At 39.0% G+C, this 14,525-nt stretch overlaps 1 protein-coding gene across 2 annotated transcripts in view; it reads left to right on the top strand.

Moving 5' to 3' along the window:
- Positions 1-14,432, top strand: part of sgk3 (serum/glucocorticoid regulated kinase family member 3) — a 63,257-nt gene extending 48,825 nt beyond the window's left edge. Inside the window, exons 2-17 of one of the 2 annotated variants that reach the window (XM_077013371.1) lie at positions 6,115-6,308; positions 6,452-6,535; positions 6,790-6,862; positions 8,085-8,160; positions 8,484-8,559; positions 8,740-8,789; positions 8,923-8,980; positions 9,249-9,332; positions 9,541-9,672; positions 10,262-10,374; positions 11,207-11,243; positions 11,906-11,992; positions 12,287-12,382; positions 12,479-12,634; positions 13,518-13,607; positions 13,818-14,432. In XM_077013371.1, the coding sequence (XP_076869486.1) occupies positions 6,231-6,308; positions 6,452-6,535; positions 6,790-6,862; positions 8,085-8,160; positions 8,484-8,559; positions 8,740-8,789; positions 8,923-8,980; positions 9,249-9,332; positions 9,541-9,672; positions 10,262-10,374; positions 11,207-11,243; positions 11,906-11,992; positions 12,287-12,382; positions 12,479-12,634; positions 13,518-13,607; positions 13,818-13,988 (1,461 nt within the window). In that variant the 5' untranslated portion in view covers positions 6,115-6,230 and the 3' untranslated portion in view covers positions 13,989-14,432. Of the gene's footprint in view, positions 1-5,148; positions 6,309-6,451; positions 6,536-6,789; positions 6,863-8,084; positions 8,161-8,483; positions 8,560-8,739; positions 8,790-8,922; positions 8,981-9,248; positions 9,333-9,540; positions 9,673-10,261; positions 10,375-11,206; positions 11,244-11,905; positions 11,993-12,286; positions 12,383-12,478; positions 12,635-13,517; positions 13,608-13,817 lie in introns of those variants that run through there. The other variant, XM_077013372.1, reaches the window with a different exon arrangement.
- The last annotated feature ends 93 nt before the right edge of the window (positions 14,433-14,525 follow it).

The following is a 14,525-nucleotide window of genomic DNA, read 5'->3' as shown; positions in this document are numbered from 1 at the left end:
GTGGATTCCCTGGCTCCAGACAAACAAAAAAGCCTCAAGAACCATTAAGCTCCGCCTACTTAGATTTTTTGCTAATTTGCATAATATGCAAAACCTACTTTTTCCTACTACTCCTTGGTTTTTCATCGGATCACCACAACCTTGGTGTCAAAATATTCAGGAGAATCTCATTATCAAAGTTGCTTAAAAACATTTTGAGATTTGCATACAGTCTGGTTGTCACATGTCAATCAATAGCTCCAAGGCGTGGCCAAATTTACTTAAACAGCCATATCTCAGCAACGCTTTGACCGATCTTCATAAAATTTTAACCGTTGTTAGGGCACATGACTACGAGGTCATACGTCAAAGCTGGCCACGATTGTCCAATAGGGGGCGCTATAACATGGGAAAAACTGTATCTCAGAAACCATAAGTCACATCAAGCCAAAACTTTACAGGCATCATCAGGGGCCCAAGTGATATCAAGACACACAATGATGACATCATCACTCAAAAAACATGGCCGCCATGAGCCAATTAATTTTTATTTGAATTAATTGGCCATTTGACAGACTTACCATTGGCCAAACAACATGAAACCTCACCACTGTGCATATCCCAGGACTATGTGTCATGCTGTGCAGTTTTAAAACATTTGGCCACTAGGTGGCGCTATTTGTGAAAATCATGCATAACTCCTCCAAATGTTCACTTAGGAACATGCAACTTGTTTCTTTTTATTCCTTGCAGTAGACCTGACAACTTTGCAATTACAAGTCCTATTAAAAAATGCATACTTTTGTCACATTCATCTATTGTTTGAAAATAGCTATTTACAAACTAGTCATAGGAATTTGATCCAATTATGGAAAAATTGCTATGAGCATAATCAGTAGACTCTGTAGGTAAAAACTGATTAAAAAAATGTTGGATTTTTATTTTTCTGATTGGTCCATTTTCCCATTATATCATTGTGGCCATGCCATATATGACCTATATTGCTATAACTCATAAACCATGTAGGCAATCAACTCCCAATTTGAAAGGCTTTTATATCCTGAAGTCCTTGTGAGGTATGCCAAGTTTGGTTCAAATTGGCCTGTCGGGGGCGCTACAGTACCCAAAAACCTAAGAAAACATAAAAACTCATGCTGCAATCTTGTTATGCAGAATACAGACAAGTAATTGGTCTTGTATGATCCAGATCAATAAGTTCTATAACATTGCAATTGCATCTTATAACAAAAAGTGCACTGCCTGACCAGAAATGAACCTTTTAATTCACCAAAATGTCATATTGCATTACTGAGATTAATGAGATATCAGTATGGTAGTACTTGGGCTCCATCTAGTGGCCAAACATCGAAACGGACTGAAAACTATTTCTCACATGAAATACCACACAAACACACACACAAAGCTGATCTCAGCATGTGATTTAGTTCTGTGATCTAAATCATTTTGCCAATACAATTTATTTTGAACCTTTTGTGTCTTTACTGCCTCAACTGAATCTCTTTTTTTTAAATAAAGTACACTGCCTGACCAGAAATTAACCTTTAAGTCACCAAAATGTCCTATTTCATTACTGAGATTAATGAGATATCAGTATGGTAGTACTTGGCCTCCATCTAGTGGCCATATTCTGACTGAAAACTATTGCTCACATGAAATACCACACAAACACACACAAAGCTGATCTCAGCATGTGATTTAGTTCTGTGATCTGAATTATTTTGCCAATACACATTATTTTGATCCTTTTGGTCCTTTAGTGCCCCAATTGAACCTTTATTTGCACATTGATTTATTTGTGCATTTTTTCCACTCAAACAGCTTTTTTTCACATTTAGGGTCTAAAGGACCTTTTGGGCCTCTGCCTATTGAGGCCAAGAAGCCTATTCGTGTGTGAACCCGCCAATTGCCGCTTGCGGCTATATTTATTATTATTTTTCTCCGCATAAAACGCATACTGCAGCCTAGACCGTAAGGCCCAGAGACACCAAACTTGGCAGAATGGTGTAGTCTCTTTGCGAGACCGTGCTAAAGCACAGAGACCCACATTGGCCTGATGGTGGCGCTATAGCGCACCATTTTGCGTTTAGGTCCATATCTCCCAAACCGTAGGGCCTAGAAACAAAATTCCACTTCTGATGGATTCCTTGGCTCAAGCCAAACAAAAAAGCCTCAAGAACCATTAAGCTCCGCCTACTTAGATTTTTTGCTAATTTGCATAATATGCAAAACCTACTTTTTTATACTAGTCCCTGGTTTTTCATCGGATCACCACAACCTTGGTGTCAAAATATTCAGGAGAATCTCATTATCAAAGTTGCTTAAAAACATTTTGAGATTTGCATACAGTCTGGTTGTCACATGTCAATCAATAGCTCCGAGGCGTGGCCAAATTTACTTAAACAGCCATATCTCAGCAACGCTTTGACGGATCTTCATAAAATTTTAACAGTTGTTAGGGCACATGACTCCGAGGTCATAGGTCAAAGCTGGCCTTGATTGTCCAATAGGGGGCGCTATAACATGGGAAAAACTGTATCTCAGAAACCATTAGTCACATCAAGCCAAAACTTTACAGGCATCATCAGGGCCCCAAGTGATATCAAGACACACAATGATGACATCATCAGTCAAAAAACATGGCCGCCATGAGCCAATTACTTTTTATTTGACTTAATTGGCCATTTGACAGACTTACCATTGGCCAAACAACATGAAACCTCACCACTGTGCATATCTCAGGACTATGTGTCATGCTGTGCAGTTTTAAAACATATGGCCACTAGGTGGCGCTATTTGTGAAAATCATGCATAACTCCTCCAAATTTTCACTTAGGAACATGCAACTTGTTTCTTTTTATTCCTTGCAGTAGACCTGACAACTTTGCAATTACAAGTCCTATTAAAAAATGCATACTTTTGTCACATTCATCTATTGTTTGAAAATAGCTATTTACAAACTAGTCATAGGAATTTGATCCAATTATGGAAAAATTGCTATGAGCATAATCAGTAGACTCTGTAGGTAAAAACTGAGTAAAAAAATGTTGGATTTTTATTTTTCTGATTGGTCCATTTTCCCATTATATCATTGTGGCCATGCCATATATGACCTATATTGCTATAACTCATAAACCATGTATGCAATCAATTCCCAATTTGAAAGGCTTTTATATCCTGAAGTCCTTGTGAGGTACGCCAAGTTTGGTTCAAATTGGCCTGTCGGGGGCGCTACAGTACCCAAAAACCTAAGAAAACATAAAAACTCGTGCTGCAATCTTGTTATGCAGAATACAGACAAGTAATTGGTCTTGTATTGTCCAGATCAATAAGTTCTATAACATTGCAATTGCATCTTATAACAAAAAGTGCACTGCCTGACCAGAAATGAACCTTTTAATTCACCAAAATGTCATATTGCATTACTGAGATTATTGAGATATCAGTATGGTAGTACTTGGGCTCCATCTAGTGGCCAAACATCGGAACGGACTGAAAACTATTTCTCACATGAAATACCACACACACACACAAAGCTGATCTCAGCATGTGATTTAGTTCTGTGATTTGAATCATTTTGCCAATACACATTATTTTGATCCTTTTGGGCCTTTAGTGCCCCAATTGAACATTTTTTTGCACATTGATTTATTTGTGCATTTTTTCCACTCAAACAGCTTCTTTTGGGTCTAAAGGACCTATTGGGTCTATTGCCTATTGAAGCCAAGTGGCCTATTCGTGTGTGAACCCGCCAATTGCCGCTTGCGGCTATATTTATTATTATTTTATTTGAGTTTTACGAATATTTAAAATATTACAGCATATTATAGCATTGTATTACAGCACTGTAGTAGTTGAGAGACAAAAACCGACAGACTGTAGGAGTGTAGTTCAGGTAATTCCACACTAGGTTAGTTATAAACCTTATGTTTTGTTGACATTTAAAATATATTTAACTGTCTGGTAAAAAAGTAAAATTCATAACAAGGTGATCTTGGGGACAATCATTCACCAAACCTTTACTTCAACTTGGTCACTTTATTTGGAATTAAAGCAGACGTTAACGCTAAAGGTGATATAGGAGGGATTCCTGTCCTTAAATATTTCACATTATGAACAAGCATACCTGTCCAAACACGTATTAATCCAGGTGTTTAACCTGTTTATGCCAGTGTGTGTGTTTGTGTGGTGTGTATGTTGATCTGGGAGTCTGAGTGAAAGTTATCAGCTCAGATGCACCTTTCTGGGTTACATTCACCATGAATAATGGGCATTTTGAAGCATTTTAAACTCATTTAAAGCGTAGACTCTTTACTCTATTATTTTCCAAATTGTTTCCCAAACAACAGACCGTTCTCAGTTCCTACTTTCACTTTCAGGATTAAATGTCACACTGTTTGGTCACTTGTCCTAGAATCAACAGTTGAATGATTGTGTGAGCTGCTTCCTGACAGCCGGATTGGGTGAAGAGAACATGAGAAACCTTGTGTCTTAGTTGGCTATTAGCTACACTTGGGCTAATGGCAGCTGAATAATATACAATTATTAATATTTTTCAGAGCATTTCACTAGCTGCTATAACATTTAGCTGCCGGGTTCACGAAATATATACTTTCACTGTATTAGAAAACGTTTATTTATTGTACTAGAAACACTTTCGATTCTTTGTTAGTGTTTACTTTCTGTCTGTTGGCTGTATATCTTTGGTTGTAGTACCATTCTCCTGTCAGTCACTCAGACCCACATATGTCACTCAGACCCACATATCACTGTGTTGTGTCACTTCAGAATGGTCCAGAACACAAATATAGCTGGTTAACAGTGATGGTGACCATCACTGACCAGCCTGGAGAATGTGTGACAAATCTGGTGTGGCCACAGATGGGCTACAATCTGTAATTGTTCATTTCCAAATGCATCTATAAAGTAGGTGTACTTAAAGGATTTCTGGATTTTTACAACCTGTTCTATATGTATTATAGCGGTATTGTATGGGCAGCCACCATGGACAGTTATTTTGTTTCTCCATATATAAAAAAGAAGAGTGTTGTTGAAACGTTGCCCATAGGGTTCTGTTTTAAGTTTGTTTTGAGTCAACAAGTTGTTCTCTTTTCTCTTTTGTACCGGAAGTGTGTTAAATGATCAATAAAAATAACTATAATCTTTAGTATAGAATTATACCAGTTTGTTGCTGTGGAAAGCTCTATGCAATAAAATGACGACCACCCTGCCCCCAAATTCCAGAAAGGTTTCTGGAATGTAACGAGTGTGTTAACAAGTGTGTTTTTATTTTGAGTTTTTTTATAAGGTGGAAGGGAACCAGGGCCACACTATATACCTGCAAGGTTGACCAGATTATATTGTCAAGACTTCACAGCAGACAAAGGATTCAATTCAGACCCTGAGGATTAAGTTGTGTTTCTCCACTTCAGGGTCATCTAGTGAATGGGTTTCTTTTCCCTCTACAATACCGTGAAGAATGTGAAATTTCTTGGGTGCACAGATGTGCTCTTTCATATATAGCCTCATTGTACCCACACCCATGGTGTCCTTGGCATTGCTCCATTGGTGCAGTCGATATGCAGAAGTGTTTATGACTGCCATGTGGCACTGTGAGGTCCTGCAGGGCTACGGTAGCACGATACCTCCTGGCCTCTGTGCCTGCAAGGCCTGACGAAGGTCAACTAAATATACCTTCATTCTGACAGGGGGAAAGAGAATGTCGCACAACGAGTGTGTGAGTGTCTCCGTAGGTAGAAGAGGTGAGAAAGCATGTGTGTTGGGGAGAGAGAGAGAGAGAGAGAGAGAGAGAGAGATGAGGTGGTGTGTCATAGATCTGCTCGCCTGCTCTCAGTATGAGAGGGCCGGGCGGGGGTTGAAACGGAAGAGAGGAAGGGAAAGGAGGAGTCTCTGTGGCTGGCCACCCAGAGTGTAGCTTCCCCCTGTGCACACGCTGGACATTCAGTGACCCTGATGGGGTCTAGCTGCCATTCTACCAGCTCTCCGATCTTCGCGTGTCACGTAATCAGCAGACGGTGACGGAATACCTCCCTCCCTCGCTGACGCGTTTTTGGTTTATTTGTTTGTTTTGTTTCCTCTTCTGCCCATTCTGCACAGCTCTGCGATGGAGATGGTCAGCCGTTTGTTTGCGCGGCGTGCCAGAGCCTAGTGCCACAGAGAGCACTCCTACGCCCAGCCACCTTCCCTGATCCCAGGCAGCAGGAGACCCCGGCATGGAGGAGCAGTCCAGCTGCCCCAACGTCAGTATTCCCTGCCACAATGAGCAGAGGGACAAGAAGAAACGCTACACTGTGAGTACTCGTTATCTCACCGACCGCTGATCCACTGCTGATAGAGCATGCACTGTTTGTTTACCAGAACTGTTTGTTTTTTTTGCCCTTCAAATCATGTCAGGATCAACAGGCATTAAGCATCTGTGCCTCTGTTTTCTTAGGTTTACAAGGTAATGGTCAGCGTTGGCAGACATGAATGGTTTGTCTTCAGAAGATATACAGAATTTGATAAACTGTACAATACAGTAAGTAGAGATTTTTCTCACCAGAATGCATGTGGTGATTGTTTTATACCTGTCAACATGATGTTTATGTTTGACATACACTTAAATAAAAGTTCAGAAGAAGTTATCGGATCAGATTTCTATTGTGTATGCAATGTTCTTCATGAAAATGTTCCTTAAGATGGATTTAATGAAACTGCTTGTTGGGGTTTTGACATTTTTGTTTAGTAGCAGTAACATCACTTAAAAAAAAAATGTGTGTGTTTTAACTACAGTTGAAAAAACAGTATCCTGCTTTGAATTTGAAGATCCCTGCAAAGAGAATATTTGGTGACAACTTTGACCCAGGTATTAATTACCATCATAATTATGATGATGATTATTATTATTATTATATGCATAAGCCATATGCACTACTGCAGTCAATAGAGTTTGTGGTTGTGCATAATTTGCTCAGATAGAGATCATGTAAACTTTATCATTTAGATTATCAGTGATGCAAGTCACCATTACAAATTTGCTACATTTCCTTGACTGTCTACTGCTGTGATGAAATCGTTCTGAGTTTGAAAGGGCATGGTGCTGTCAGAACTCAACACACCACCAAATACACCGTACTCTTCATTCCTGCTGTGGCTGTGTGCAGTCAAACAATAAAAACGTTCAGCTGTATTAAGATCATGTGTAATCAGTTACAGACTCAGTAAATGGGCGAGATATGGCATTGATCAACCTCTGCTCAAGTAATTGAGTGCATGTGTTAACAATTTCAGCATGTGCTGTAGGTGTGACTTAAGCCCGTATTGCTTACCTGTCCTGTGCTACTGGTCTTGATCTCATGCACTGCTGGTCCTGTATTGCTTACCTGTCCTGTGCTACTGGTCTTGATCTCATGCACTGCTGGTCCCGTATTGCTTACCTGTCCTGTGCTACTGGTCTTGATCTCATGCACTGCTGGTCCCGTATTGCTTACCTGTCCTGTGCTACTGGTCTTGATCTCATGCACTGCTGGTCCCGTATTGCTTACCTGTCCTGTGCTACTGGTCTTGATCTCATGCACTGCTGGTCCCGTATTGCTTACCTGTCCTGTGCTACTGGTCTTGATCTCATGCACTGCTGGTCCCGTATTGCTTACCTGTCCTGTGCTACTGGTCTTGATCTCATGCACTGCTGGTCCCGTATTGCTTACCTGTCCTGTGCTACTGGTCTTGATCTCATGCACTGCTGGTCTGCTGGAAAGCAGCCATCTCACTGGAAACAGCAACATGAAGACCATTAAAGACACAAGACAGCGATAGATTAATGTGTAATCTGCATAGTTTGATTGATTTGACTTGATTTGATTGATTGATTGGCAATTTCAGTAGCATAAAATATCCTGGTTATGACATTCGCAGAATATTTTGTGGTGCAACAACTTGCACAAATGATAAATGCTACTTAATGTGATAGTAATAGTACGTACATGACAATGAAATGTTTGACTTCAGCTAGGCAGTGCAAGTGTGTGTGTATGTGTGTTTTAAATGGATTTGTATGATTTTTTTTTTTTTACTGTTAACTCCACCAGAATTCATAAAACAGAGAAGAACGGGGTTACATGAGTTCATTCAGAGAATAGTGTCACATCCACAGCTCAGTCGCCAGTGAGTTTCATCAGCCAATTATACCGTGTTTCACAATCATTAATATTCATGAACAGTCATGCTGTCAAGTCCACCAGATTTATGCAAATGTGTTGTCTTTAATAAACTTTCGAATGGATATTCTCTGCTGGGACAAGCGAACAGATAAAAGCTAATATACTTACCAGAATGTAATATTCATAGAATGTAATAACCATTTTTATCGCGTTTTACATTTGACAGAGTTGTATTGGGGCTAGCTCATGGTACGCTTAACAGCAGTGTCTTTGTACTGTGTAACTCGGACTTCTGACATGTGACTGCTCTTCCATTCAAATCCACAGTCCCGATGTGCGAGACTTTCTGCAAATGGACAAATGTAAAAACTTCTCTGATGCCTCAGAGGATGAAGATGATAAGGTTTGTCATCCTTCTTGTATTGCATGAGAAAACGACAGGAAATAGAGACGTGTTTGAGGGGATATGTTTTGGCTTTTAGTCGCTGTCATGTTTAGTCTTGCATGTTAGTTCCTACATACATTAGTATAGCCCTAACATAGAGTGGAATTAGAAGTTGTGTCATTATTGTTACCCGTATAGAATAGTTCCAGCTCCAGAAACATTAACCTGGGACCATCTGCTAACCCACAGTAAGTGCAATTTTCTGCTACCCCTCTATGCTATGGGAATATTGTACTTCTGCTTCAGTTTTGTGTAAAAGAATATTGTGTATTATGCAGGCAGGAATATTTTATACAATTAATCGACTTTTCCCTCCTCAAGCGCAAAACCAACGGACTTTGACTTTCTTAAAGTCATTGGTAAGGGCAGTTTTGGAAAGGTACGTTTGTTTCTGACACATTGCGGTGATGTGCTATGTTTGTAAAGCTTTTCAATACACAATGTGAAGTTCAGTCGTATCAGTTCTGTAGGTACTGAAACCTTTTTTTCTAAACAGTGGACAAGTTTGTTTTGCTAATAAATAATGGGCTTTCCTACTGAGAAGTGAGAGTCTCACTTGTGAGAGTTTGGGAGTTGCAGGGCATCTCTCTTCAGCCGAGGAGTCTTGGTAACCCACCATGCATTCATGCTTTCTGTCTCATGGAAAGGTTCTCCTTGCAAAGAGGAAACGAGATGAGAAGTATTATGCAATCAAAGTGTTGCAGAAAAAAGTCATTCTAAACAGGAGAGAGGTAAATATGTCTGTGATTTAGGAGTACATTCTGCCTTGTGCTTTATAAGCAATCACATTTGAGTGTTTTATTTAGGACCTTTCTATTTTGAGCTGTAAATTCAAATATTATATTTAGATAATATTCATTCAACAGTATTACCATTCCTTACCTATTTAAAATGAGTATACCTGCTCTTTTTGTTCATTCTGTGTTATATTAATAACAGCAAAAGCACATAATGGCTGAGCGTAATGTGCTCTTGAAGAACGTGAAGCACCCGTTCCTTGTTGGACTGCACTATTCTTTCCAGACAACAGACAAGTTATACTTCGTCCTGGATTTCGTAAATGGAGGAGAAGTAAGTTTGTTTTCTTTTGTGACTGCCACAAGTGTGGAATGTTATCTGATAGTTGGAAACCCAAGAACATAGGAAGTGAGCCAGAGAGATAGTTCTGATAGCAGATACTCGTGATCCAAAAATTCCGGTAATTCTAGCAAATGAATTCACCATATGTAGGATAACATCACATCAACACAAATTATGAGGATGTGTTAAAGGCGACATGTGTAATGTGATTTTTGATTTTTAATGTTTGACTGACTTCTCATTAAGATTTCACATTAAAATGTGAAATAAACTGTGTCAAATTTTATTTCCATAAGAGACCTAACTGATATACAGTATCATAGACTATAATTATTTTGGCCAAACAGCGTTTATATCAGTTCCACTTTGGGTAAACCCCCCCCCCCCCCCCCCCCACACACCCCACACCCCCCACCCCCTTTCCACCACCACCACACTGACCTGATTAGGACACAGCAATGTGTGAGTGTGCTCCAAACATGTTGTAGATGGATCGGGATCTTTGGACATGAAAATGACTCAGGTCATTTCTTTCTTGTGAATGAATCTAAAATGAACGTTTGACTTCTGTTCACTGTAGCTTTTCTTCCACCTTCAAAAAGAGCGAACTTTTCCTGAGCCGAGGGCAAAGTTTTACATTTCTGAGATGGCGAGCGCTCTTGGATACCTGCATTCTCTCAACATTGTTTACAGGTTAGCGCTTCTGCGCGAAATATAAGTCACTGTGCTAGAGGTTGTGTCTGGGAGTGTCTGCAGTACCTATTTATTAGCCAGATGTTTAAGATCCCTTCACCTTTTGGCTCATGTTTACCATTATCTTTACTGTAATTATAACTGCTTTAGAAATGAAATGCAGTAATTCCGTTAGATGGACAATGCCCACCTTTAGAGGTCTCCAACCTGGTCACTTCCAAAGAGACAATTTTTTAAAAAGAATCCTTTCAACTACAGCTTTAAGTTTTAGTGCACTTCTAGCCAATGTGGGCTATCCAGCAGTGAGGGAAAACTGAGTTGGGAACACATTATTTTGAAAGGGAGTGGCCCCAATGAGATTTCAAGGATTGTATTTCCTCTGCTTGTATCATTAAAGCTGGGGTTGTTTTTAGCATGAAGGAGGATGTGAATGGTGACTAGCAGACATGCTTCCTGCAGGCTTCCGGTTAGCTTTCAACACTCTTTTGGAAATCTGAAGTTTTGTCCATTCCGTGTGACAGTGAAGTGTTGCTTCTTTTATGCCTTGTGGATAGCTGCAGACTCAACCTTTCCAACCACAGGGTGGATAAACTAATCAATCCAGGATAAAATACTGGATGAAATACTAACCAAGACTTGACTATGAGGCCTGTGTGACATCATGGCCATTTAAAAAGAAAAATTAATATCTGTTGATTATTTTTTCAGCTGTGCTGTAATATCACAATCTCAAATACAGCATCATTAATTAAATGCAGCATTTAGAACTCTCCAATGAAAGGACATCTCGCTTAATATGAAATTTAATGTATTTTGTTTTGTTTTTATCAAGGGATTTGAAACCAGAAAATATCCTGCTGGACTCTCAAGTAAGAATATACATGTTTTCTGTTGTCCTAAACTGTTTTTTATAATTGTTAGAGGCCTCATAAGTTCTCAACTGTAAGACTATTATAGCTCAGAATGATGGGGAGATTGTATGTGTCAGAAATACCTATTTGTCTAGAGTTCATACAGGTGCTTGAAATACTTGAAAATGCTTGAATTTTAAAGTAGCATATTCTAGGTTTGAAAAGTGCTGGAATTTTGGCTAAAGTTCTTGAAGATGCTAGCTAGCTTAATATGCCAACAAGCTTATGTAATACATTTATTCTGCTATTACCAAGCACGGTGCTATCTCTATTAATGTGATAAAAATTAACTAATTGTTTTGAGCATGTCTGTATTTGAATAAATATGTAATTTACAACAGCTGTAAAGTGCTGAACAATATTGAAAAATCCTAGAAAGTCCTTGAATTTGACCTTGGAAAAGGTGTATAAACCCTGTTTGTCAGACAATCTACAAAAATATATCATTGAAACAGGAATCTCACTTTATTATTGGTGGGGACATCTGTTGTTGGCTCTAGTTTTAGAAAAGCATTTTCTGCTGAATATTTCAAAATGTCCATTAGAGTAAATTGACTAATGGACTAGCCTCTATTTCACATAATACTAAACAAAAAACCCTCATTTTTTGGTCTGTGAAGGGACATATAGTGTTGACGGATTTTGGATTGTGCAAAGAGGGCATCTCTCAAGCAGACACAACCACCACGTTTTGTGGGACACCTGAGGTAATACTCTCACTAAAACAAACTGATATTGTCACTGCCATTTGTTGTCTGCCTATTGACATGAAATATACATGACGCACTGCTTGTGGGTGTTTGTGTATGTTCCTGTTCTCATGCTAATATTTATTTAGGCAACCAAAGGACAAACCTTTTCTTCTGTTAAAGAGGAATGATTATTATTTGGAATAATTTCAGCTGTGCTCCTGAATCATTAGATTCAATTAGAATCGATTCAATTAGTAAATTAGAATGTTTTTGAGTAAATAGAGTAAATAGCTTTTTTTTCCTTAACAGTATCTGGCTCCGGAGGTACTAAGGAAACAGCCATATGACAACACTGTTGATTGGTGGTGTCTGGGCTCAGTGCTGTATGAGATGCTGTATGGTCTGGTAAGATGTGCCTATTTGCCTGTTTTTGTGAGTAAGACTTTAATGTCTGTATAATTCACACACGTTAACCTGCTATATCTCTGCTGTCTTCAACAGCCTCCATTCTACAGTAGGGACACTCACGAGATGTATGACAACATACTGCATAAGGAGCTAACATGGCGTCCCGGAGCCTCCACTGCAGCCTGGTCCATCTTGCAGGCTCTGCTGGAGAAAGACCACACCAGGAGGCTAGGATTCAAGGAGGACTTTGTGAGTTCTTATAATGTAATTTAACTGGGCTGTAGGTCTTCAGCTGCCGTCTAATGAGCTTTGAATCTCAGTAAGAATATCGGAAAGGAACACGTCCAATCCCCTGCTTGGCAAGTTTATTTTTTGAACTGATCGCAAAGGGGCGGCTCTTGGTATTGGGGTGTTGTTTTCTGAGTGACCAATGAAGTGTCCAGAAGGATTGTATTCCTGTATTGTGTATTTGGACACTTGTATAATCATAATGTGGTTGGATTGGGCAAGATGTGCAGTTTCTAGGTAAAGAATCCCAGAAGACAAGTGGCTGTGAAGGGGGTGTTGCACAAGAATACAGCTATTGTGTGTGTGCTAATTGAATTTACCACCACCTAGTGGATGAAGTTGCAAGGGTTTATTTAAATGTAAATTAAAGTTCAAATGTGCATATCTTTCTGTTACTAGAGCTGGGCTTTTTGAACAAATTATAGCATATGGAGAATCACATGTATGGTCATAATCTATGTAAATTTGTTTTGCCCAGCCTGTTTCTTACTGTAACTGTAATGTAGTTAATCATTCGGTTTCTCAGCCACCTACAGTGATGCCATCATAAATGAAAACTGTTTCAAGTTCAAAATAATTGCAGGAGAGGGGGTACATAGAGGTTTTGCATGACTTCCAAATGTAATAGAAATTTTTTTGTGATGGTAATATTAGTTCCAATTCCATGAGAAAGAAAAAGTGAGACGTTCATGAGCTGCAAAACACAGCACAGGAGCAGCATGGATAGATTTGGCAGGTCCACCAGGACGACTGTAGAAGTTTTGTATAGAGTTAGGATCTATATTCTATTATATTTTCTGTCTGTTTGATGTGCATATTACATTTAAATATTTTTTTGTTTCAGAATGAAGTCAAAAAACATATATTTTTCTCTTCTGTCAACTGGGATGACCTTATGCAGAAAAAGATCACACCTCCATTTAACCCCAGTGTGGTAAATGTATTTACTGTATTCACATATATCTATCAAGGTTTAAAATATCCTATTGTAAACTACAAGTATATAAAAGTATCCAAGGAACACTGTCATATATGTGAAGTAAAAAGTCAAACTACTCTCTCCAAACTACTAACTGCTCTAGTCTAAATTTATGAAAGGTTGATTATTCTGATGCAGATTTGCTTCTCTGTTTTTGACCAACAGGATTCCCAGTTTGACATTTCAAACTTTGACCCCGAGTTCACAGACGAGACTGTGCCCAACTCCGTGTGCGTCTCCACGGAGCACTCCATCGTCAACGCCAGTGTCATGGAGGCTGACGATGCATTTCTGGGATTCTCGTACGCGCCGCCTTCAGACGACTCTTTCCTGTAAAGAGTCGTAAGAATGATGCTGGAGTCAGTCATTCAGTGGTCGTCAGAATGGCCACCAGAAAAGCCCTTGTGACCATAGCTGAAGAAAGGGTAGAACTTTCGCAGTGGAGAGCAACAGCCTACTGGGTTGTAGTTTGTTGACTGAAGTACACACCTATTTTGTGAAGCAGGGTGTTTCAGATCTTTATTTTTTATCTTCAAACAGCAGATTTATATTTTCTATGGTATCATTTAACTTCCCCTGAGATTTAGCTCAGGTATTTCCTATTTTTCTGTGGTGGTTGTTTTGATGTCAGGGAAGCTTGTCTGGTACCCTTTGAAAACAAAATACCATTGTCATATACATTCCATTTTTATATGTCCCTTAATGAATCTTACATATGGCACAGTCTCTGTGCAGTTGTCTGGTTTGTTCTTTCAAAAATGAATTATGCAAAAATAATTAGATATGTATGTGTGCCTTTTTTTTTTATACCAAAGATACATTATTTGTATTAATCTCCACTGCATAATGAAGTAAGAATTAATCGAATTAAAA

This window comes from Brachyhypopomus gauderio, chromosome 7, assembly GCF_052324685.1.
Source record: "Brachyhypopomus gauderio isolate BG-103 chromosome 7, BGAUD_0.2, whole genome shotgun sequence".
NCBI lineage: Eukaryota > Metazoa > Chordata > Actinopteri > Gymnotiformes > Hypopomidae > Brachyhypopomus > Brachyhypopomus gauderio.
Note: the sequence above shows the minus strand (reverse complement) of the source record. Positions and strands in the feature narration are given on the sequence as shown.